The 27085-nt window shown below is 41.2% G+C and overlaps 1 protein-coding gene across 3 annotated transcripts; it reads right to left on the bottom strand.

Annotated features, from left to right (window-relative positions):
- On the bottom strand, positions 1-26801 carry EIF4H (eukaryotic translation initiation factor 4H). Of its 3 annotated transcripts, XM_019646923.1 has the most exons (7): positions 26492-26598; positions 8766-8953; positions 6852-6916; positions 6671-6767; positions 6280-6339; positions 2257-2394; positions 1-1976 (listed from the first exon to the last, which is right to left on the bottom strand). In XM_019646923.1, exons 1-7 carry the CDS (start codon positions 26548-26550, stop codon positions 1837-1839), a joined length of 747 nt encoding a protein of 248 aa, XP_019502468.1. In that variant the 5' UTR covers positions 26551-26598; the 3' UTR covers positions 1-1836. The 3 variants fall into 3 exon arrangements, with proteins under 3 accessions (XP_019502468.1, XP_019502470.1, XP_019502469.1); XM_019646925.1 differs by lacking the exon at positions 8766-8953 and having other exon boundaries at positions 26492-26801; XM_019646924.1 differs by lacking the exon at positions 6280-6339 and having other exon boundaries at positions 26492-26654.
- Between the last annotated feature and the right edge of the window lie 284 nt (positions 26802-27085).

Below are 27085 nucleotides of genomic sequence, written 5' to 3' on the forward strand. Positions count from 1 at the left end.
TTAAATATTACGTAAGGTTTTCTTTTATTTAAAAGATCATTCACAAAATACCATATCCATAGATTTACTTTCTGTCATATAGCTGAATGTGTTAAGTGTTTGGAATTCCATTCTTACATTTAAAAGTCAACCGGATTGCCCAGTTTAGATGAATTTGTTTTGTTCTTAATCTTTTCCACATTGAAGATGTAAGTAGGTCATCTGAAAGCATCAGGTTTGATTACAACCACATAATGCATGTCTTTCTTAAGTTAAGTATTGGTGTTACACAAATGGTTCTTATTTCAGAAGCAAAGATGACAGGTGGAAGGAAAGAAGGGAGAGTTCTGTAAATTGCTGAGACCTTGTAACAAAGACAGAGGAAGAGAAGCCAAGGACGCCAGCTAGTGACGGACTACTACCTAAGCACACTGCGCTGCGGAGGCCCGGCTACCCCTCAGCCCTCCATGGGTCATGCTGGTGAGGGTCTCTAGCTGCTAGCTGACCCCGAATGCTCCCAATGGGACGGACTGGGACTCGGGTGCTAAAGAATTAAATTTGTTCACACATAGTTATTCAAGCTCAAAAGCTACTGCCTAGCCCCTAGCCCTAGGTAAATGCTAAACACTGTACGTGGGAAGAATAAATTTTGCCCCAAAGATGAGACCTAGTAACTTACAGCCACCTACCAGTTATTTTAAGGTTTCTGACAGCTCTGCATAGTAAAATTCTCAATTCATCAAGTGAAACAATAAAGTGCCAGATTCTAGGCCCATTTTCATTATAAAATTAAGGGATGGTGGGAAGCACAGTATTTCATTGTTACTTATACCAGGGAACAAATCAACAAGGGAGAGACGACAGGAATTTGGATCAAGCTATGTCAACACTATAAAGTGAGCCCAGCAAAGCTCTACCACCACCACCGCACTGCCCCAAAGCACCTGTGCCCAGCGGAAGGGAAACCTGCGGCAGGCAGCTCATTACATCCAGCTGGACAGAGGAGCCTCTGATACAGCCAGGGAACGGAAGAAACCAGTTTAGACATGGTATCGAAAAAGCAGTAAGAAAATGTGTGAACACAGTAGTGCATTTAACTGATCTTCTAGGTGAACTCCCCACCACCATTTCACATGACTCTTTTAGGTTTCACCGTCTGAAATTTGAGCCTATTCTGCTTGCGTAATCCACTTGGGGAGGGGGTAGCAGAGACAGGGCTACCTATAAATAGGGATGGGAAGGAGTTTGCGAGGATCAACAGAAATTTGTTACCCTTGTTTTGAAAACAAGCTGCCTCAAATTCTGTACGTTGATCACAGCTGAATAAAAACAAGATGCTATCCAATTTGTGACTTCTTTTCTGTTTCTTTTTGTGGAAGCCACAGCAATACAGAACTCAACATGCAGGTCAGAAGAGAAGCACTGAGAAAAATCAAAGGAACCACCGGGGTCTGGCCAGTGTGTCTGAAGTGAAGAGAGAAAGCAAAGGAAAAAGATGAAGCAGCACCTCAACCTAAAGAGCTCCCACATGGCGGCTGCCTTTGTCCCTCTAGAGAAACTCATGTGCTGGAAGGAAACAAGGAGCAAGAAGGAAAAAAGGACAGAAGGAAAGTGGGGGAAGTTGCAGGGGGAAAAAAAAAGCACAAATCAGGCACTAGACACAGCAAAGCCAAGAATGTACTAAAAACCACTTGTTAACGGCTGACATGCACTCACAAGCTCTGTTTCCTTTGTAAGAAAGGAGGACAAAGGTCAGGCGCAGGAATGGTAACTGCAGGACTGCCGGGCCGGCTAGCCAGGCTGCGGTCTCGCTCTAACTCCCCCCCACCCGTGCCCTATTCCCTCTCAACCGCAGGCTCATTCCTGCTCCTTTTGAACCACTTCCTCTCTGGGCCGGGCTCCTCCGAAGATAGCAGAGTTGGGATTGGCTACTTGGTTGAGGGGCGTTGCAACTGTTCGAGGTTTAAGCTGAAGCCGTGGTCTCTGTGCTCTTTCCTCTGGTGGGGAAAAAACATGAGTTATAAAAAATGGATCCCATTCTCCATCGGGCAAAATGACCAAACTGATGCTGATCTCTACAGCCCAGCCCACTTTCTAAAAATTAACAGCCGTGTAGAACTATTCCATCCCTAGATATGCTTACTATTTAACAATAAACTTACTATTTAAGACTAAGGGTGGTCTACAGTCTGTGCGCGGCCTAAATAGGCCAATGTCCATGGGGTGCAGACAAAGTATCATGGAAAGGCGCCCTCCATTTACAAGTTGTCACCATACCTTCTGTTGGTTCTCTGAAATCCATATTGGGCCCTCGAAGGGGAGGGCCATCTCTGAAACGACTCCCCATTGGGGGGCCCGTTCGCCGTTCACCAGGGCGACTCCCTCCCCTGCCTCCTAAGAAGTCATCCCTGAAGCCTGAAGAAGGAAGATGACACCAAATTACTTTTTAAACTACGGTTTCAAAGCTGATTACATAGCTTGGTGAATTGTTTGACTTTAAATTTTAAATTCTTTAGTTTGTCCAGCATCTGAAGTTTTTCCAAAATACAGCATTGAAAATGAGTCCAAATGTCAATCTGCTGGGTAATTTCAATACTAACAGAATTTTTAAATAAAAAAAGAGTCTTAGGAGAGAAAAATAAAATAAGCTGTTTAAATTCTTAGCTTGCAGAATAAGTGGAAAAACACCATGAGGCTATATTCTAACATGGCTTAAAACAATACAAAACTCCTCACAACACATTTTATTCTGTTTTCTAATATAAATTCTATAGTTATTAAAAAGATAAACCTGAAATTTTGAAATTACAATTTAGAATGCAAAATCACAAGAAAAAAACTAGATACAAAGACAAAATAAAAAGACTAAGTCACCTCTGGGTGACACTCCCCATTTTCCTGTTCCTGCTGCGTTTCAGTGTGGATCATTCTAAAAGCAAAGCACCTGTGTGGTAAACAAAGCAGTTATCCAAGTAAGGCCCACTCCCTAAGGGGGGCAAGCTGAAGAGAGGAGAGCAACTCACACCCGATCCGGGCCTCACCTCCTCTGGCTGCAAAGGGGTTTTCCCCATTCATTTGTGTATCTGCTAAAACAATTACCAACAGAAGTAAAATGCATCTCATTTAGAAATGTTAAGAGATTACAATTCTCATCAGTGTGTAGAAAAAAAGAGTATTTTCTCAACAGACTATAGGACCCTTAGGCTTTTAGTTTTATATTTAAGTCAAAGTCTTTCAGTTATAGGAGTTTAAGTTAAACTTTTAATAATATGGCCTATTGAAATTAGAGTTAACTTCTAGTAAAAATTTCGGAAACAAGATTATAATTAAACCAATGAGCTTGCCCCCTCTGTTTAAGCTCCCAAAGGTGACTACTTTTACTCACTCCAGGGATGGTACCATTGTTCAAAGTTTTAAGGGACCAGATCTATGAGATGAAGCCTGAGCCCGAGGCGTCTTCTTCTATATGATCCCCCTTATTCAGAGATTTCGTATCTGCAAATTCATCTACTTGCTAAAACTAACTTATAACCCCAATCAACACTTGCAGCGTTGTGCTGTCGTTCAGACAATGTATACAGCAGTGAGAGATTTGAGTCACCTGACACCCATGTTCTCAGCAGAGGTAAAACAAGGCAATACTCGGCCTTCCTGTTTCAGCTCATACTGTAAATAGATCCTTTTCACGATCAATTTAGTGCAAGGTTATTTGCTCTTGTACTTTTGGTTGGGGCTTTCTCTTGAAAATGACCCCCAAACAGAGCTGTCTAGTGTCCCTAAGTGCAAGAAAGCTGTGATGTGTCTTAGGGAGAAAATACATACACAGTAGAAAAGCTTCATTCAGGGAGAGTTACAGTAGTGCTGTTGGTTGTGAATTCAATGTTAATAAATCAACAATATATATGAAATGAGGTCTCTTTAAACAGAAACACATTAGATAAGTGTACGTATTGAGCAGCTGACAAGCAGGAACCTGACCTTGTTATTTCCCTGGGGAGCAGTGGTTCAGTATTTAACTTGACTTTTGAGGTGATTCTATGGAACCCAACTACCGCTTACAGGAGAATCAACTCTATCTGCAATGGTGGAACTTTTCCTGTTCTCTATGGATGGTGAGGATTTTGTAAAAAGACCAAGTTACCTGAATGAAACCCACCCAGTTCAGAGACTGATTTGAACAATATCAATTTTAATAAAACAAGCAATGAAATGAAGACCAAATACACTGATTTTGGGGAAAACACATTGGGATGCATACAGTCAAATATAAGGTTCTTCACCAAGTTTTTTAACCTGACACTTTCCCCAAATTATCTAAACTGTGAAGCGTACCTTTCCACGTGAGCATGGAAGTAAATTTACTTTCCCTTAATGAGATTAAGTAATTTTTGCTACCAGTGTTTAGCATAAAGCAAACCAGCTCACACCCACACTGACAAGGCCGATAAACACACTGCTGCTTTGTCCAGATGTATGAGACAAAGTGCAGTAGAGGAAAAAAAACCAGTGTACATTAATATCAGTGACAGCTTCATTTCAAAATATCCGACAATACTAGCAATTGGAAGATTAGGAGAGAAAGGCAAGGCTGACATTAACAAATACCTTTTAATGAAGTTTGATGACAGATTTCTAGGAGGCACACCACTCATGAGGATGTTCTGAGTTTTCTTTACAAAGCTTAGTTTAACACACTGGCTATTTCTGGTAGTAGCACTTTCAAAATTTTTGTTTTCTTTGTATTTTTTGATAATGCTTGATATTTTTCTTTTACAATGAGCAGGTATCATTAAAAAAAATAGCATCATTCTTTTAAAGAGTAAAAGAAGATCTACTTTTACAAATATGTCCTTAGGCATTACTCCACCGTGTGTGCACTTCACCAAGATTGGTAGTGGCACGGTAGTTTCTCTGGCTATGTTCACGGTATGTCTCTGCTTCAGAGAGTAAAAGCACAAACTAAGCCAACAGTAGAAAGGCTTTACGGTAAAACCTTGGATTGTGAGTAACGCGGTTTGCAAGTGTTCTGCAAGACGAGCAAACATTTCTAATACATTTTAACGTGGTAAACGAGTGATGTCTTGCAATACGAGTAGTTTGTTTCCGTAACGAGTTATGCTCGCAAACCAAGATATTACTGTAGTTACTTAACTTCCACAGTTCCAGAGCTACGAGCTCACTGTGCTATTTCCATGGTAACCAGGAAATGCACACCTGGCAGGTCAGGTCAAAGACCACCACTCATCGAGCCACTAACTGCTGCACCTGAATTGGCTTTGAGAAGACCTTTGTTGCATATTTCAATCAGAGACTAACTTATACATAAAATTACAGGTTTACTGGATTATACTGTACTTTTATGAATAAGCTCATTTCTGATTGGCTAAAGGACTTTTAAAAATTAAATTATTCAATAGATATACACAGTCATCTGTTTAGCTAAAGCAGTTCTGGAAATACATTTAAAAAATCTTAAGACTCACAAGACACCCTGCACGTTTCCCCATACTTACCAATTACTTTATACTGAGTTTTGTTTCGATGAGGGGGTGGGTGGGTGTGTTCTCATCTTATATTAAGAGAGTGCAGAAATAACCTCAAGTTTATAGGAAACAGACTTATTTTACATTTTCTATATTTTTACTACATATATGAATTACTTTTATAATAAAAAAAAAGTAAAGAGATGAAGAAATGTTTAGGAGCGCTTTCAAAGCTGAGGCTTGGCATGCAAAATGACCTCGAGTTGAGCCGAGGCGGCGCCTACTGGTCTGCCTTGGTAAGGTAAGAAAAAGAATGGTCAAGTGGACAGTGCCTACCACTTAAGGGATAGGCGTTCCGGAAAAAGTAGGTACCAGGATTCTTACCATCTAACAGGGAGCCACTAGGAACCACAGTTATAAGGCTTTCTGTAGGTTTCTAGAGCCTCCGTACTATTTCTAGAAGTAACAGCACTTCTATTTGTGCCATACACACAAGAACCACCAAGGAGTTTCTTTGGGCTAAACCCTGAGGAAGGCTGCTGCAGGAGACAAAGGCATGGGTGGGAATGAAGGGCAGGCTAAGGAAAGGTAACAAGATAAGGTGGATCAGGCTGACTCACTCAGCGTGGAACCTTTCAAGCCCTACCCCACACAGTTAGGTCCTAACACAGGCTCACTGCACGCCTGGGTACCTTTCAGGAAAGCTTCATTTGTGAAAGAAACTACAGTAGTTGGGCCAGGCCGGCTACGCCCAGAAACGTACACCAGCAGCCAGGCCGCAGGCAGGGTTAAGAGGTGAGACTGTAAATACTGATACCGGAATTGAAGTCATCCCGGGACTCCCAGCCACCTCTAGATTCTCGAGGGCCACCCATTCCTGAGGACACACAAAAAAGATAAAGTTGAGGTTGGATCGTTACCCTGCTGCACAAACATGGAAAAATTCATCGGGACGATGTACAACTCATGGGATGCGAAGGTCAATGAAATTAAAGAGTTTTTGTTGCCAACGGGAAAAATAAAAACCCAGTAACCAAAAAATAACCCAAAAAACACCCAGGCTTGCAGAAGCACCGTCCACTCTAAGACTTTCCATGTTTTTACAAGCTCCCACAGACCTATGACACGGAGCTCTATTAGTAACCTTCCACGGTTGTAACCAATAGGCATACTGCAAGTTTGTGTTCAGTTTTAGAAGAACCAATCACCTCTGTCCTCTGGTCCACCTTTCCTGAATCCAAAGCCACCTTTATCTTGTTTTCTGCCTTCTGCAATGTCCACACGAAGTGACCGATCACCCAACAGCTAATGACAAGGGGAAAACAGTGTTAAATATTACAAGAAAAAAATCTCAACTGCTAACATGACAGAAAACCTGAAGATACTTACTGCACCATCATATGTCAAGGCTTCCTTAAGGGAATCCACCTCATCAAATTCTACATAGCAGAATCCTGCAAAAGAAAACAAACTCTATTTCTTCGAGGAATTCTGGGGTACATACATGGGGTGGGGCCCCTCTTCATACTGCTTCCCCATATCACAACTACCACTTTGCTGCATCAGGATGACTGTGGACTAGCAAAGCCAGAAAGGGCATGTTTACTTTTCAGTAAGTAGAACCTAGTTGGTATTCCTCCTCCTCAGTTATATTCTATCAGAAAGTGCTGATCAAACAGGCACTGAAATAGCAGCTGTGTTTTTATAAAGCTTTCTTCTTGTTTCAACCATAATATTAAAGCCTTTCTTGGATCACTCACTGCAGAGTTGTTGCTTCTGACTTCTGAATGGCTTTAATATAACCTAATTGGGGTTTTAAGACAGATTTCAAATTTGATACCAAACATGCTTTCAAGGAGGAGGTTGAAGGTGCCTTTTACTACTCAGGTAGCTGGTATAAAAACCACTGAATAAGCTTTTCCCTCTATTTGCAACACTCTTGTCTATGCCCCTTCTTTGCCTTCTGGAGTCTACATCTGGGTTAAGTCTACATCCCTGCCCTAACATGCTCACACTGCACCCTCTAACACCCACCCCTGCCAGAGTATCCTCATCCTGTGTGATGGTTACACTTTGCCTTCAAAGCCCACTAGACCACAAGTGCTCTGAAGGCTTGGGGCCAAACCTTTCCTGTCCCCCACATGCTCAGTAAGCACTTACTACCGCTTGGCTGGAGAGCATCCATTCCCCCACCCCTCCAGCCCCCGTGGATTTGATGTTTAGATAAAAACTATTCCCAAGTTCAGAGGCAACAACAGCCCAGTAACACATCTCACAACCTAGAGCTGCTGAAACTGAAGAGGATCCTCTATGAGACAAAGTCTAAGATCTGCTACTACTGATTCAGCCCAAAGGTTGGCTTCAACCCACACATTTTTACCTTAAGTTTGAATTCCTAATGCCTGTTACCAGACAAAATGGGTGGGATTGCTTTTACAAGCTCAACTGATATGTTGTTTTCATTATTTGATCACGTACTATAACAAGGCTTCAGGTTCTAAAGTAAAAAAGCTTTCAAAAAGATAAAAATATGACCTATACATATACCCACTCAGATAAGCAACACCTTGGCTTCTTGTATACTTCCCCACTGTACGACACCATAGTCACTCTACTTTTCATGGATGTACTTCTGGATAAATAATGTAAACCAAATGCCCGTGTACCTTGCATCATGCACTTAACTACTGGGCACATTTCCCTTCAGGCCACCTTGAAAGCTAGACGATAATGTCATTTGATTCTTCATTCTTATTCCTTCTTTGCTCAAGTGCCTGTAAGATACTAATCTATAGACACTAACTTTATCTGAAATTTGAGCCAACCCTCTCCCAAACACATACATGCTCTGAAGTCACAAAAATATAGTGACAACACTTATTTATGTTATCTTTTGGATTTTATAATAAATAACTAAATTACAGGAAAACTACCAAGAAAAATGTACAAGTTGGCTAAGGTGAAAGGCATCTGAAAAGTCCTCGGTTTAATCTGTTTACTTCTCTCCCAGGTAACTCCTTTACTAGCAGACAAGATTTCTATATAGGTCAAGCAAACAACAGATTTACTTGGGTGTATGCCCCCTATTTCTACAAACTAGATTATGTATAATATTTTCCCCCAAGTAAAGGGGGAAAGGCCCATGGGTTCAAGTGCTCTATTTATTTCAGCTACTTGGACTAGGCAAATATTTAAAACACGTTCAAAATCAGAGCCCTCTGGTTCACTAATACATTTTGGTTTAGGACTGCCTCCCCCCACCCCCCCATAATAATGTACAATAGGAATTCTCCCCAAACTCACCTTTAAATTTGTCTGTGTCTTTGTCTCTGACTAGCCGTACACTCCTTATGCTGAGATCCTTAAAGATAGCATCTATGTCGCCCTGAACTGTATTAAAAGGTAGATTTCCTACATATGCTGTGTAAGGGGGCTCTGTGGGCAGCTCCTTCTGGCCACGGGAACCATGGCCACCAGCACTGCCACGGGACCTAGGAGGGGAAACAGACAGGATTCAAGTTGGCCCATGCGTTTCCTGTCCCACATCAGGGACAATGAAAATGTCCCCCACTCAGCCACACCATCCAGGTGAAACGCTCCATTGTAACACACAACATCACCTGGAAATTATATGTCCTCCTAGGGCTCTCTTGTATTCACTTAGAATTAGCATCTGCAAAGCGTTTATATCCTAAAACCTAACTGCCTTCACACGCAATACCAAAACATGAACGGACTGTCCAGTCTCACTGCATTGCATTCGGGAGGGGTTACCAAAGCTCCTGAGGTTTTTTGTTTTCTTTAAAGATTTTATTGGGGAATCGGGGTAGGGGAACAGACAAGTTGCTGTCCTTTTGTTCTTCAGTCTAGTTGTGGAGGATGTCACTTCACTGGCCCATGTTGGTATTATCATCGCTCTCTTCCCGGGTGAGGCAGTTGCTTGCCAGCCATTGGACAGCTGCTCACGGCATCTCACGAAAGCTCACGCCTGCTGCTGGCCAGCCACACTGCAGCCTACGCCGTCACCTGCGACTCGCGGCAGCCCAGCTCCAGGTAGAGCTGTTGTTCACCATCTTAGCTGTAGAGGGTGCAGCGCCACTGGCCCTCATGTGTGGGAACCGAACCAGGGTCCTGCTGCTCAGAGCTGGTGTCCCAAGCCAACTCCTAACCAACGCGCCACTCAACCGGGGGCCCCGCTCCTGAGGTTTTAATGCGCTAACAATTGTTTCTTGCTACTGTCTGGTTATGGATAACCACACTCTAATAAAAATTTTAGATTTTGTGCAGCAAGTACTATTACTCTCCACTCCCCATGAATTACTTCAATGGGTCCTCAGACACACAGTGCGTATTACTAATCCATGTAAACCTCAATACCATTTCCTCAGATGTAACAAGAGTGGCTGACCTATCCTTGGTTACTGAGTTAAAAAGTGGCAAAGAAGGAACCGGCAAAAAAGGAACCTTGATTCTACGGCATCATCATCGCTATTTCGTAGAGGTAGCAGTTTAAATCCCAGCTCTGCCACTTACTAGCCATATGATCTTGAGGAGTTATGCAGCTTCTCTAAGCTTTATTTGTGAAATTGGGTTAATATTAACAAACACCTTGAGTTACTGAAAAACAACTATAAGGTGCTTCCTACACTGCCCGACACTGTGTATACATGTATAGAGTAACAAATACCATTATCACCGCCACCTACAACCTGAGGTTAAAAATGTTTTATTGACAATTAAAAAATTAGTGGGGCCATTATACATTTGTCCAAACCTATAGAATGTACAACACCAACAGTGAACCCTAATGTAACTGGACTTTGGGTGTTAATGATGTTATCAGTGTAGAGGTTCATGGATTGTAACAAGCAGGGCAAGAGGTATACAGGAACTCTGTAATTTCTGTTCAATTTTGCCACGAACCTAAAACTGCACTAAAATGTAGTCTATTAAAATAAATTAAGGAATGAATGGAGGGGGACCTCTTCTTTACATCAATAAGAATGCGAGCTAATAAACACAGAAGGAATCACGTAATTAGAAAATCACTACTCTAAAACCACCAACACAGTAATAACCGATTCAGACCAGGCTCATCAATGGAGGCACAAAGTACTGATAAACTGGTTTTGAGGGAGCAAGATACTTACACGGTCTCGAATTATCACTCTATAGATTATTAATCTCAAGGGGGGGGGGAGATTTCCTTCTCAAATGGAAAAATCTGGCAGTCACCACCATAACCAGGTAATTGCTAATAATGGGACAAGCTTACATTATATGCCTTTTCTATTGGCATGGATTCTTCAAATCTGTCAAAATCATGAAAGGCAAAAAAGGCTGGGAAACTAATGAAATATGACAACCAATGCTATGTATGATCTTGGATTCTGGAACAAACAGCTATAAAAGAAAAAGCAGATGAAGAAATTTGAATATGGCGTTATAGATACTGTATCAAAGTTAAATTTCTTAAAAGATACTTGGTACTGCAGTTAGTAGAATGCCCTTTTTCTCAAGAGAAACAAAGTATTTAGGAGTGAAGTGGCAAGAGAGCCAACATTTACCCATGCATATAATGTAATTAAATTTGGTCATTTTCTCTTCTTAAAAAAAAAAAAAAAAGACAGCCATCATTTATTTTCAAAGGGTTCAGCATAAAGGATATTGTAAGCATGGTGTGTATGTACATAAAATGTGAAACTTGTGAATAATCTATCAGAGTCCATTGTATCATTCTTTGAACTTTACTATAGATTTGAAAAATTTTCAAAATCAAATGTTTGCAGAATACAGGAGGAAAAAAGTAAAAAGGGAGGTATTGTTTATTTTTAAAGAGATATTTAAAACCAATTTCCTCACAACAATCAAAGATCTGCTCAAAGTCATCCTTTATGCAACGGGAATAGTAATTTAATGTCTTGGAAAGCAACTTGATTTCCATATGTTGCTAGAAATATGAAAAACTCCACATCTGCCTTGAAATAAATCCCAGGTAAATATCTGGTAATATATGTCATTCTTGAAGACATTTTTCTAAAACCCAAGCCATGATGTAATCCTTAGTTGGCTAAATTTTTGAAGTTTAATAATTCAAAATTCTGCTACTACCCAATAGGAAGTATTATTCTACATTCTGTTCTAAGAACACCAGAAAAATAGGTTTGTAAGTGAATTGCATCTCACGTCCCCCTCTCCCAAAGTTTAGCAATGTGACTTATTTTGCATTTCAATGCATTTCAACACTACTGCTAGTGCACAACGCTATTATTATCTCTATAACCATAAAATCTAAATTATTTTTAATAAGATACTCTTTGGGACTACATACTGAATATATAAAATACAGTATAAACATATATCTGATGGAAAACAGTCCCGGCCCTCAAGCAGCGCACAACTGAGTAGTACATATAAAACACAACTATATGTGCATACATGAGTGAATGTTTATGTATATATGTACATATACAGTAAATTCTCAAATTAACATCATCAACAGGTTCTGCAACTTTACAAAACAATATATAATGAAACCAATTTTACCGCAGACTAATAGAAACAAGAGTTAAGTTCCTATAGCATTTCATTAGTTACATCAAACCATGTTGAATGAAATGACGTGGAGGACCTGCTGCATATGTAAAAAAAGCAAAGAGCTATAATGATATTTTAAAAATGTAAGGTGAGGGCCGGCCGAGTGGCGCATTGGTTAAGAGTTGGCTTGGGATACCAGCTCTGAGCAGCAAGACCCTGGTTCAGGTCCCACATGAGAGCCGGTGACGCTGCGCCCTCTACAGCTAAGATGGTGAACAACAGCTTGACCTGGAGCTGGGCTGCCACGAGTGACCAGCGATGGCATTGGCTGCAGCCCCTGCTGCAGTGGGCTGCCATGAGCTACTGTGAGTGGCCGGCAACCGGTGTGAGCTGCCGTGAGCCGCAGTACAATGGCCTGCGAGCAACTGCCTCACCCAGGAGAAGCAATGATAATACCAACATGGGCTAATGAAGCGACGTCCTCCACTAGACTGAAGAACAAAGGACAGCAACTTGTCTGTTCCCCTTCCCCGATTCCCCAACACTGTTCCTCCCCCATTCCCCAATAAAATCTTAAAAAAAAAAAAAAAAGTTAAGGGGAAGATGAAGAGTTGGTAAATTCAACAGGTGTATGTTTGATGAATCAGGAAAATGGAGGTAGGAAAGCTTGCTGAAAGGGCACATTAAATGTTTACATGAGAACTTACGGAGGGTACTCAATGGAGGACTGAAAAGATCGGGTCAGACAGCCTTTGAGCATGGGGAGTCAGAAGAGCCTTGATAGGGACTGCTGCTGCCTAGGTGAATGCTGATGAGATGATGTGGCACTAATAACAGTGCACTAGGATAAGGTGCCAGCTCTAGCTTGGGGAAGACATAAGAATCCCATTTCAGGCAAGCAGTATTTTAAGAGCTAGAGATGGAAATGGCTAACCCATCAACGGGCTCCTTTTACCCTAGCCTCACAAAACCACCAGTGGCTTAATACTCTAGGCTTTTTCAAGAATTACTGAAGCAGTCCTAAATACTACCCTACCTATCTGATGCAGTCAGTTCTAAAGGACTTAAGTGGTTTTTAGCTTTTCATTGAGCAGTTCACTGAAGACACTACAGGGCAGTGGGATTGAGGCCATTGAGGCAGATTTAAATTTATCCACTTTAACATTTATGAAGCTTCTAGTGTGCCAGCAACTTGAGACAAATCCTAGAGTGTGCATATGCATATAATAAAATATACCTTCTATTATCAATAAAAAAAAACACCAAATTCCAGAAAATTCTTTGAGCTAAAATCCTTATGATACCTTTGAAACTAATTTAGGTTTAGAGGGAACTATTACCTAAATAAATAAGCTGTGTTACATGGAAGCACTTCCTAAAACAGAGAAGACTGTTTTGACACCTTAGCTTGGTGTAGGACCTCTTCCAAATCACCTCATACCTCAAAGTTTTCCCGTCTGTTGTTTTAAAACTATTCCAAATCTTTATTTTATAAAGATGTTTAAAATTGACCATAGGCTGGCTGAGTGGCTCAGATGGTTAAGAGCTTGCTCAAGGGTGCGAACGCTGAGCAACAGGGTTGCCGGTTTGATTCCTGGCCCGAGCTGAGCTGCCAACAGGTGGCAGGATGGCTCAGCTAAAAATAAATAAATAAAATAAATAAATAAATAAACCATAAAAACACTTCATAAATACTGATTAATAAAAAGTTTACTTCATGGATGGGGTAGAGGCTTGATCATTGCACTGTACACCTGAAACTGATCTTGTATAATATTGTATATTTGAATATATACAGTCACGGGATATGGAGTATAGTGTGGGAGCTGAGTCAATAGATTTATAATAGATATGTGTGATACTGGGGGGGAGGTTGTCACTTTGAGGGGTAAAAAGTGTAATTAGTGCACTGTGTTGTACACCTGAAACTTAAATAAATAAATTAAATAAATAAATAAAAGAGAAAAAAAAGTTTAGTTATAATTCTGAAGTGCTGGGAAGGCTAAACACACTCAAGGCTATACTGTTCATGCAGAAGCAGGTGGACTGGCAGCCATGGTTATAAAACAGAAAACAGGTGATATAAGCAGCAGGCCGGGCAGACCCCTACCCCATTCAGAATAGGCACTTGAAGGTCTGTGCTGCAAACTCCCAGGCTATTCCATCCCCACCACTAAGCAATGATCCTCCCTGCTCATTGCTGCTTCTTCCTGTCCTGCAGGGACAGTCCTTTGATTTTTAAAACAGTGTATGAGGTCTGACAATTAAGTTCACGAACTCATTCTAGAAAAAGTGCTATAAACCTCACTGCTGAGTATCACTACAGTCACCTTCGAAGCACTCCCCTTGGGAAGCTATACACCGATGTCAGTGCCTAGTCCACACTTCAAAGTAATTTTGGAACTCTTTTTCTGGAATGGCCATCACAGCTATTGTCGTATTATCCTTGATGTCCTGAATGTCATCAAAATGTCTTCCTTTCAATATTTCTTCTATCTTTGGGCAAAGAAAGAAGTCAGTGGGGGCCAGATCAGGTGAGTAGGGAGGGTGTTCCAATACAGTTATTTGTTTACTGGCTAAAAACTCCCTCACAGACAGTGCTGTGTGAGGTGGTACATTGTTGTGATGCAAGAGCCATGAATTGCTGGTGAAAAATTCAGGTCGTTTTCGTCTTTTTCACGTGGCCTTTTAAGCACTTCCAAATAGTAAACTTGGTTAACTGTTTGCCCAGTTGGTACAAATTCATAATGAATAATCCCTCTGATATCACAAAAGGTTAGCAACATCTATTTGACTCTTGATTTGGACTGACAGAACTTTTTTGGCCATGGAGAACTGGTTAATTTCCACTGTGCACTTCGATGCTTTGTTTCAGGGTTGTAATGACACACCCATGTTTCATCACCAGTGATGACACAGCCCAAAACGTCATCTTGCATCTCCAAAAGGTCTTGGCAAACTTCGACTCTCCTTTGCTTTTGTCCATCGGTGAGCTCCTTTGGGACCACTGTTGCACACACCTTTCTCATGCCATGATTTTCAGTTGAGATTTTCCTAACTGTTTCTCTATCAATGTTTACTTGGCCTGCTATGCTTCCCACAGTCAGCCGAAGGTTTCAATGCACAACTTGATGAATTTTTGCAATGTTTTTGTCAGTTCTGCTCGTTACTGGCCGCCCTGACGTCTTCATCAGTGATGCGTTCTCTCCCCTTAGAAAAACGTTTAATCCATTTGTACACTGCCGTTTTCTTCATGGCATTATCCCCATAAACTTGAACTAACATGTCCCTGATTTCACTTCTACACTTGCCAAGTTTAATAAGAAATTTAATGTTTGTTCGTTGCTCTAATTCAAGCTCAGACATTCTCGTGACGGCACACAAAAACACAACAATAATGAACACCACTCAGCAAGACATCGCCACAAGTTGACAGGAACACAGCTGTGAGACACTGATACCAAAATTATGAAACCTTACCAAGCTGTTTGTACAGTGCCGTCAATGTAAGTAGACGATGGCAAGTTCACGAACTTAATTGTCAGGCCCCATACGACAGTTTTAAGGTAATATGTTATAGCCTCAGTATTAGGAAATCCAACTTTCAACTCCAAGTACAAAGTCCTTTACAGGCAAATCACTTTTCTTCACTCAGATCAACTAAATATCTGAATGTCTGTAAGGTATAGTGCAGTACAGAACTGCGACTCAGTTCTTGCCCTTAAGGAGCTGATAATTCAACTGGGGCGGGGGCGGGTTCATGCATCTAGAAAGAAATCCCATCCCAAGCAAAAGATTGCAGAAAATTCAGGAGACAGCAAATCTCTTGGACTCCACTTTCCAGATGGCAGACAGGGAGAGCACTGAACTCTTAAGATGATAATGCGTGACTAGGCAAAGATATGGAGGAGTGATAGACTAGAGGAAGAGTAACCATAAACAAAATATAAAGAGTAGAAATTATTAGGGTTGGGATTAGATCCAGTAAGTAGATGAAAGACAAAATCGCGTGCTTAAGACTTCCTTCTAAAGTATAACAGTTAATGAAAAATGAAGGACACATGCTAAGTTATTTCTGAAAAAGAATTTTATAAAGATTTCTGGGTGCATTAGAAACTATACCCAATTTAAGCACTGTTGACGTCACTCTTAAAACTTCAAGACCAATGCCAAGATACCAAGGCTATAGAGTATTAACCTCTCTGGTATTTGGAACATTAGGTGTTCTTTTATTATCTCTAGGTATAACAGATAATTTCATTAAGGCTGATCAACAACACTGGTCTTTCATGTGCCATCCAGAAACACTTATTAGCACATACCATTGGCATGTGGCATTATGTTAGATCCTACATAAAATCACAGTAAGACTACCTTTATAAGAGTAAAATACAAGTGAGCAAGAAAGCCAAAATCCACTGAGCATGCTTTAAAACAAAAAAGAAAAAAGTAATGGTCAGAATGTGTAACCTATTTAGTTTCTAGACAGTAATCAAAAAAGGTTAACCTCTCAAAAGTCAAACCTTTATTTCATTTACACCATTTCACACTACCTATTCTTATCTTACATTAGTAAGATACACTAGTTATAAATCATTGCACCAATATTGATACATTGTTAACTAAAGCTCAGTTCATTCAGATTTCTTTAGTTTTTATAGTCTAGTGTCCTTTTTTTCCTGTTCTGGGATCCCATCCAAGATGCCCCACTACATTTTAGTTGTAGCTTAGGTCTTTAAAAACTAGCCCAATGCAACTTGGAGTAAAGGCAATGATTTCCAAGTAGATCTCCCTCTAAGCATATGCATTTTCCAAGGCCTTCAATCAGCATTCAAAATTAAATCCCTTCAACTTGATAACTGTCATTTACTACAAAATACGTGCATGGAAGCCTCTGCAAGTTTCTGGTAAACACTGGGGGCAAGGGCAATGCTTAGGGTAAATTCTTCAATAAGCCCTGTTTCTAAGGAGTTCTTTTCTGCTGTGAATGAGACCTTCTTAATTCAATCACATTTGTAAGATACGAAAAGGCCTTGCAGGGAAATGCAAAGTAGTTCTAAGGCAGGAACTCAGTCTCATACATTGCTTTATCTCCAGAACTATTACAATATCTGATACACTTACCAGGGGTGGAAGGAATGAAGTCACAGGTCTGGCAACTATTACTTTAGCACTGCAAATAACTTCTCTCACCAATATGGGTATTCTTATTTGGGAAAAAAATTTTAATACAACAGATTTAAATAAATGTATTTAGATGACATCCCCAATTAAGTGCTTAAGTGTTTTTCAAAAAGTTTGGGGCTGTGACCAACAGCAAGAAGTACATTTTACACCATGACCTAATATATGCATATATATATACACACACACACACACACACGCCTGCATATAACCTATACAAATAAAAAAAAAAAGCTTGCCCAATAGCACTAACTCATAGTAAAATGTATACTATTCTCTGTTCTACTTCATCCTTAAAAATGCTTGTTAGGATTTCATCATCTACCAACAGGACACAACAGGCAGTTTGAAAGCCTTATTTTAATTATTTATTTTCATTGGGGAACAGTGTGTTTTTCCAGGACCCATCAGTTCTAAGTCAAGCAGTTGTCTTCAATCTAGTTGTGGAGGACGCATCTCAGTGGTGCATGTGGGGATCGAACCGGCAACCTTGGTATTATGAGCACTGGGCTCTAACCAACTGGGCTAACCGGCCACCTCTGAAAGCCTTATTTTCTTTTTTTTTTTTTTTTTGCTGAGCCATCCTGCTACCTGTTGGCAGCTCAGTGGCTGCTCAGCTCGGGCTGGACTCGAACCGCTGTTGCTCAGAGCTCAAACTCTGGAGCGAGCTCTTAACCAACTGAGCCACTCGGCCAGCCCTATTTTATTTTTTTAAAAAAGATTTTTATTGGGGAATTGGGGGATGGGAACAGTGCTGGGGAATTGGGGGAAGGGGGACAACAGACAAGTTGCTGTCCTTTTGTTCTTCAGTCTAGTTGTGGAGGACGTTGCTTCACTGGCCCAAGTTGGCACCATCACTGCACTTTTCCCGGGCGAGGCAGATCAGTTGCCGGCTTCTGGACGGCCGCTCACTGTGGCTGCTGGCCGCTCACGCTGGCTGCTGGCTACACACGGTAGCCCATGGCAACCCATTGCAGCAGGGGCTGCAGCCTACGCCATCACCGGTGACTCACAGCAGCCCAGCTCCAGGTTGAGCTGTTGTTCAGCATCTTAGCTGTAGAGAGCAGTGTCACTGGCCCTCATATGTGGGATCCGAACCAGGGCCCTCCGGTGTTCCAAGCCAGCTCTTAACCAATGCACCACTCGGCCGGCCCTGAAAGCCTTATTTTAGTGAATAGTGAACACAAGGGGGGACTTCTGGTTTACACAGTCTTTTAGGGAATTTTCCTCATTAGGAAAAAGGCATTTACCATAATGTACTAAAATTTTGTGGATTCCCACACATTAATGAAAGCAAATAAATGGGTTATTAATTAAATAACTTCATAAGGGTGAAAAAGGTTACTCAATCCAAAAGTTCCAGATTTTCCAGGTGAAACAAAATCTTAAAACTGAAATCTATTTATCGGTCCTGAGAAAACTGCTACAAAAAACATTTGTCTTACAGCTATGATGTAAACTATTCTTATGGATTAGTTTTGAACTCTATAGGCCAAGAGTTCTTTTTTCTAAATTAGAAGGCTTACTATTTGAGATCTAACATTCTACAAACTACCAGCTCTAATTAATTTTAAATGAAACTTCATTTTCATTCAGTGTTGGATTTTATATGATCCACAAATAACTAACTTGCAACTACATAATTTACTTTAAAACTTTCAATTATTTAGGTAACTACAAAATGCCATAGATAGACCATTTAAAACCTAGAGTTCAAGTACATTCAGTCATAGCCTTTTCTTCATTTAACATCTGAAAAAGCAAAAATCTAAATTACGTGTAGAAAACACATATGTATGAAAAATACTTAATACTAATAATTGTTTCCCACTATCGAATTTATTTTAATTTATAGCTACCTCATACATAGTTACAACAATTAAATTTATTAAAAGTACATGGAGTGGCTGGCCAAGTGGCACATTAGTTAAGAGTTGGCTTGGGACGCCAGCTCTGAGCAGCAGGGCCCAGGTTCGGATCCCACATGAGGGCCAGTGACACTGTGCCCTCTATAGCTAAGATGGTGAACAACAGCTTGACCTGGAGCTGGGCTGCCGTGAGGCGACGGCGTAGGCTGCAGTGGGGCTGGTCGGCAGCTGGTGTGTGCTCTTGTGGGCTGCCGTGAGCTGCCGTCCAATGGCCAGCCTGGGTTAGAGTGCAATGATAATACCAACATGGGCCAGTGAAGCAATGTCCTCCACAACTAGACTGAAGAACAAAAAAGGACAGCAACTTGTCTGTTCCCCTTCCCCAATTCCCCAATAAAATCTTAAAAAAAAAAAAAAAGTACATGGTAAAAAGCTACACACTCCCCCTTTACAAAGAAATAGCCAAGAAAAAGAGGAATCTATCGATTAAAAAGATTTAGTAGGCAGAATGACCAAATGCAATGTGTACAGTTGTCTGGTCCTGATTCAAACAAATTAGCTGCACATCAAAATAGGAGCTAAATAGAGAAATCTATAAATATTTACTGGGTTATTGTTATATTAGTTTTCAGATGTGATGATACTGTGGTCTTATTTTTAAAAGTTGTTACCTCTGAAACTCATACTGAAGTACTCCTAGATGAAACGAAATGATACTAAGATTTGCTTTAAAATAATCCAGAAGTGTGTGGAAGGAGAGTGAAGCAAGGAGGCACAGGTGAAATAAGAGTGGTCACTTTTAAAAAATGTGGGTAGGGCCGGCCGAGTGGCGCGATGGTTAAGAACTGGCTTGGGACGCCAGAGGGCCCCGGTTCAGATCCCACATATGAGGGCCAGTGATACTGCCCTCCACAGCTAAGATGCTGAACAACAGCTCAACCTGGAGCTGGGCTGCTGTGAGTCGCCGGCGACGGCGTAGGCTTGCAGCCCCTGTGGCAGTGGGTTGCCATGGGCTACCGTATGTAGCCAGCATGAGCGGCCAGCAATCGCAGTGAGCAGCTGTCCAGAAGCCGGCGACTGATCTGCCTCGCCCGGGAAGAGCGCAATGATGGTGCCAACTTAAGCCAGTGAAGCAACGTCCTCCACAACTAGACTGAAGAACAAAACGACAGCAACTTGTCTGTTCCCCTTCCCCTAATTCCCCAGCACTGTTCCCTTCCCCCCAATACCCCAATAAAAATCTTAAAAAAAAAAAAAAGATGCTCTTCCATGATCAGAAAAGAATCTGTGTATAAAAAAAAAAAAATTAAAAATGTGGGTAAATGGATACATGGGGTGGGTTATTACACTAGACTTTGCTTTTGTTTGTGTTTTAAGTTTCCTATAATCAAATATTTTTTGCAGATTCAAACAAGCCAACTATACGAAGTAATCTTTGAGACAACTGGGAAAAAATGAACATGGACTGTGTAACAGAAAAGCTGGTGGTTAAAAAAAACCTTACCAATTAGAAATACATAAATCAAGTATTGCTAGTATTTTAAGATAGAATGATAAGATGGCTGGGATTGGCTTTAAAATATTCTATCCCCTTCCCACAATGGTTTAGATGAAATAGGAATAGCAAAAATGTTTAACTGAGAAATGAATGGAGAGTAGCTTAATGGGTAGAGTTTGTTTGGGATGATGAACAGTTCTGGAAATAGATAGTGGTAATGGTTACACAACACTGTGATTACTGAATTGTAATCATTGTGAACATTAGTGCTACTGAACTAGACATTCACACGAAACTGGTTAATGGCTACAAGGGGGTTCAATATACTAGTCTCTAGTGTTAATATATGAAAACGTTCAGGTTCATTTTTAAGTGTTACGTAAAATGAGCAACTGGTAAATTCCAGCCCAATCTAGACCACACTGAGGTTCTTCCATTAACAGAAAATTAGTTCAAGTAGCCATTTTTTACATCTCTACAGTCTCCAAAGAGCACTAAAATGTACTTGCTTTGGTTCCAGCTCTGCCCTCCAGATGACACTTTTCTTCTACTGAACAATGCTCAGGCTTAACAGCTGTTGTATCCCTGTTAAATCTGCCTTTTTATCAGAGACCTACACATACCTTGCAATTAGCCTTAGCACTAATCAAGGGGGGGGGGCGCCAAACTGTACTATTATTCATGCTTCACCATGCACTTGCAGTATTTAAAGAAAAAAAAATTCTTTATTTCGCTCCAATAAAGAATGTCCCTGATAAAGCACTAAAAATTATTTTTATTAAATCACGACCCACTTAGTATCCCATGTTACGAAACGGGGACTGCCGCTTACAGAAGTGCGATGGTTATCGCTAGGAAAAGCACTCATGCAAGTGAGTTACAAGCTGAACTAGCTTTTCACGGAACACCATTTTTACCTGGAAGAACTCACAAATTATGGTTATTCAGACTTAGATATTAGGCAGGCATTTTCTTGAAAATGAAGTGAGCCTGTCACTTCAAGGAAAACAGCTAAAAGTATCTGTTGCCAATGATAAAATGCAGGCTTTCAAGCAAAAAATAGAATTTTAGAAAACATGTATTCATCAACATAAGCTTGACAGTCTCACAATACCTGAAAATTTCCATCTAAAATCGATGGTGATAGTAATAAACATGATTTTTGATACTGTGTAATGAATGAAATGTGTCAACATTTGGAAGACCTGCATAACTCAGTCAACTGGTCTTTTCCAAATGACCAATGTGTATCATGTCATTCAAAATGTAAGACAAATTGGAGGATTTTAATGTTAACAGTATGAAGTCTATTGATAAAGTTTCAGATTCTACAATGCAACTAACCTTGATGGAAACTACCACTTGTTGAGTTTTGTATAGCAACAAATAAGAATATCTACAATACCTGAAAAGGCTATTAAAATACTCCTCCCTTTTCCAACTACTTATCTGTGTAGGGCTGGATTTTGTTCATAAACCCATGTCAACCAAAACCTCTGAAAAGTGAATATAGAAGCAGGCATGAGAAACCAACTGTCTTCTACTAAGCCAGACATTCAAAAATGCTCCAAAACTGCAACTGATTACTTTTTAACTACAGAAGAATGTGTGCAGAGGAAGGGAGATCAGACTCTCCATCACAGCCCTGTACTGGAGTACAACGCTTAGGTGGAGGTGCCACGTTTTCAATGGAGTACCAACACATTAGAGCACATCCACAGGGCCCCATCGAGAAGGAATATTTTAGAAATTGTGACATAGGGAAACGTCAAAGAATCTAGGACAGGGGTCGGGCAAACTTTTGAGACGGAAGAGCCAATCTTGTCCCTCACAACAAATTTAAAAATTATTCAAGAGCCATAAAACAAATGAAATCACCATTATGCAAATAATATCCTTTAAAAATTTTATAAATGAAACTATGATTAAGTTTTATTTTCATTTTCAATTTTACTTCAGAGCCACATGTACGTACCCAAAGAGCCACACGTGGCTCGCGAGCCGCAGTTATGCCGACCCCTGATCTAGGACATTCAATTTAAAAAAATGACTGATGAAAAAACAGAGGCTGGGCACGCTCTCTTGCCTAATTCTCACTTGTTTCAAGAGGGAAGCTGGAAAACTGGAAGATGGAGCCTGATCTTGGGCTGACAACCCCCCAAACATTCTGCTTTTTATGTTCCAAGCTTCTGGGAAGATTTTTTTGAATTTATTTCATCTTCCTAGAACACTAAAGTTAATTTCAAATAGAAATATAAATGTAAAAAATATACTAAGCAAATTTTTAGAAATCTCACAGGCATTTATATTAAACATTCCAAGCATAAATTCTGCAACAAAACAATAATGTTCAAGGATGAATTATTGGGTTGTCGGAAAAGTCACAATGCATTTTTGCAATGAAAAACAGAGAGAAAATATGTCATGACTTTTCCAACTACCCAATACTTATATTGATTTGTAATACTTATGGTACCCTAGCTGAACAGATTTCTTACTGGAATTTAGAAATATAGCCAGTTAAGTAAAAACTCACTCCAGTTAACAGAACTTTTCCTACTCTACTAATCCCAAGGGAAATAGTTTAAGAATTAAAAAAATTATAAATCAAGAGCTACCAATTCTTAAGCATTTTTTATGTACCAGATACTGTGCCACACACTTTAGACATATTTAATACTCCCAAGAGCCCTACAGAGGAGCTTCTATCTTACATGTGCGGGAAATGAGGCTCAGAGAGGTACAGGAACTTGTTCCAGATCACACAGCTAATACCTGGCTGAGCTGAACGACACTCAAGCTATGCTCTGCCTGATTCTAAAGCTAGGGGCTTTTGCCTGAACTGTCTCCCAGAGACCTCTAAGTACTTGTGATAACACTTCATAGAGGATAATGATTTGGAATCATGCACTGGGAGGCTGGGAGACTGGGGAGTGAAGTTAGACAAAAAAACCAAATAACTTGCCATTTGATAGGTAAACAGGATTTTAGAATAAGCTTTTTCAATACCTTTATTGATCCTGTTATCAGCAAAAATAGTTACGTTTTATACACTGCTTTCCTTACTGTTTTAAGTTAAAATATGCTTAGAAATTTAAACAGAGATGCCAAGCTTAAGTCCTACAAGACTCAAAGTTTAACTCTACCCCCTAACTGGAACCTGATAAAGAATACTTAAGTTTGTAATTTAATCAATTTTTAGCAGGTACCATTTCAGCAACCTCAATTCTTGCTAACTCCAAGTTCCAACCTAATTCTCACAATTGACGGTTTTAGATTAAACACTCAAAAGGCTTCAATGCAGTTAGAAATATAAAATCAGTATTGCTCTACACTTTTTTGCCAATGGCAAATGAGAAACTAGAACTTCAGAATGATAATTTAGCAAATTGCAAAACGAAATACATATAAGATCAGGTACAATCAACTCTTGATAATTTGGAATTTTGTTTTGACTTGCTTTCTGAGCAACAGTGCAGTCCCTGGTTCTCTCCTTGGTTGCAGGGGAGAACTGGAACCAAGTTTTCTATAGGCTGGAAAAATAAAGCAGTTGTCCAACATTGCTTCTTGACAACTGCACTAGTTATTACATTTGACTATAAAATAAACTTACGGGGGATGTATAATTATAAAACCCAAGTTTTTAGATTATGACTACACATTTCAAACCTGCTATTCTTTTCACCTGTGACCCAAGTGGTTTAGAGTCGAGGAATCTTCTCAAGCTAAGGTGTTTTAGACTATAGAGGGAAGGTGCCTTATAAAAGTACCAAATGAAGCAATACAGGCTGAAATTGCCACAGGAGGTCTATCTTCTATAACGCGTAAACATTGTATCTAAACATAAGTAAATAGCAGGGAGACATTTGTTGGTGTGAACATACTTCAAATAACAATTGAAATTATCTTCCCTGAAGAATATCTGGTCAGCTATCTTGCCATTTTGCTAAATTTCAGAGATTCCAATAACTGGTAACTTCTGATCTTACAAAATTAAAATAACATTGATTCTGGAATAGGAAAGCTTTGGCACAGACCATTCCACTACAAGTCTGGTCCTCCGTGAAGTTTTCTGGCCCACTCCAGACACTGTCTACATGAACACACAAATTCATCAAAAGATTTCTAAAACTACTTTTAAGAATCTGAGCAATATTTCCTATGTACTTTTACATAAATATGAAGTCAAATGGAAAATTCCAAGAAGGTCAGATGTAGACGGTGCTTAACAGTAAAGGGACTTAAAAACGTTTTTTTTTATTAGGAAGTTTAGGAGATGTAGAGTGCTAGCTACTGTTCTCTCATATCAGTCTTTGGAGGACATCTGGGCAAATAGGTAACATTTTCAGTTGTCTTTGACATCAAAATGAATAGCACCTTAAGAGAATTTTACTTTTGATTACTTTCTGTTGTTCACAGCACTCCACAACAGTCAAATTTGGTATCCACTAAGTCTAACTTGAACGCCTCAAGTCACCAGAAGAGCTGGCAAATTTGTGAAAAGGCAGAATTAAAAAAAATATAAAAAAATTCCCAGGCTTCAGTCTATGACTCATTGTAGTCCCAAACCAACTAAAACTCCTAGGAACTGCCTTAAATTGAACTACTGTAGAGTAGTTTTCCTGGGTACATCTAAATGGAAGTTGGAAAACAAAACAAAAAAATCCTAGTTATTAAATTTCAAGATGACTTAAGTACAAATTTGATGTCTAGAAACCTATCCCAAAGGCAGTAATTTTACATGCCATGCAGCGTTTCTTTTTTATTAGCAAATAAAATATTCTTTGTAATAACAGGTGGCTCCACTTCCATGTTAGTGTCATGAATGCTATTGGGTACACTCCCGCACCAAAAAAAAGCCTTTGTTCGAGCCATTCCCAAACCAAGGCATTAAAAGATCATTCTTCGCCAAACAAAGATACTTTTGGGATTGAAACCCAGGAGACTGGACACCTCAGTAGGTACTATTGTGGTGTTATCCTGGGAAAGTAATCCTTTCTGTAAAAGCACACAAAGCCAAGTGTGTTCTTGACAAATAGCAAGATGTTCATAGCCTATCTTCTAAGTTCTGTATGAAGTAACTTGCATTAAAAAATAATCCAGTGCAGGTTCCTAGAGTTATTAAATACCATAGTAACTTTTTATTCACTAGCCAAGGATATTTTCTTTTAAACAAGGCGCCTCAATTTCATGTAGTCTGTATATGACCAGAATCTGAATGAGGCTAAATGCGATTCCTTCTCTAGGTCAGAAAGAAATACTAGGAAAAAAATAAAATTTTCTGCCAGCAAGCATGTAGCACCTGCCATTAAGACAGTATGACCCAAAAAATAATTTTAAAATGCTATGATGCATTTGTTTTGGTTGATCTTCCCCCTCGCCGCGTGAATCGGGCCCTCCGCGGCTCCAGCCGCCAAAACCCTGCCTCACACGTAAGGGGAAGGGAATCGTCCCTCTCTCGGCTTCCTGATCTTATCCAGGCGGCTGGCTTGCGGGCGAAGGGGGTCAGGGCGCCTGCTGCGAGGTAAACAACAGGAGGCCGAGGCAGAGACCGGGACGGGAGAGGGGAAGGCCGCGGCCCCCACCCGGCGCTGCAGCAGAGCCCCGTGCTGGCTCTGCCGTACTGGGGGATGGGGTTGGAAGCTGGAGCTCGTCTTCCAGAGCATTCAGTGCCGCTGCGCCCCGGCCTTGCGGCCGAGGCAGGGATAAGAGAAAGGGATCCGCCCCGCGAGCAAGACCCCGGGAGTCTTAACCGCCGCCGCCCCCTCCCCGAGCGCGCCATTTCCAGGCCCCAGCCCTAAGCGCCTCTCCAAGGCCTCCGCCAACCCAGCCCGGCTTCTACCTCTTGCCGCCCCTGTTGAGCGCGGGAGGTCCGCCGCCCCGGGGCCCCCGACTCCGCCCGCCCCCCGTGCCCGGACAGGGCTCGCGCACGCCTGCCTTACCCTCTGCCGCCGCCGAAGCTGCTGTAGGCCCGGTCGTCGTAGGTATCGAAGTCCGCCATTTGCCGTCTCCGCTCCGAGAGGAACCAGGGTGAGCGAGAAAGGACCCCGCAATATAACTCCCCCCACCCCGCCGCTGGGGCTGTCCGCAGCGCCGCCTGATCGCAAATCGCACGCACGCGCGCGCGCGCGCACGTACGCCGCGCCCGGCCTGGGCCGCTCCTGGCCCGGCGCGCTCTGCGGCCCACGTGACGCGGCGGCACTTTTGCACGGCTCCTGGCCTCGCGCCCCCGCCCATTGTGTGCTAGCTCTACGGCTTCACCTGCAGCCGCCTCGTGCCCCCGCCCCGCCCGTGAACGCGAGCCTTGCCCATCCTTGGGAATCTCCGGTGGTTCCTTTCGCATGCTCTGATGGCCGGTCTCCCGACTGGCCTTGGACCCTATGCCGGTCCCGCTGCGCTTTTTTGTTTTCACCTCCAGACCTGTCGGGAAACCCAGAGTCCTCCTCCGCTTGGCCCCACTCTGACACACTCTTCCGGGCCAAGGGATCGCCGGCTAACACCAAAGTAAGGGCACCTCCTCCAGGTTGGAGACCCCA

Source organism: Hipposideros armiger, unplaced genomic scaffold (genome assembly GCF_001890085.2).
Source record: "Hipposideros armiger isolate ML-2016 unplaced genomic scaffold, ASM189008v1 scaffold_107, whole genome shotgun sequence".
NCBI classification, from domain to species: Eukaryota; Metazoa; Chordata; class Mammalia; order Chiroptera; family Hipposideridae; genus Hipposideros; species Hipposideros armiger.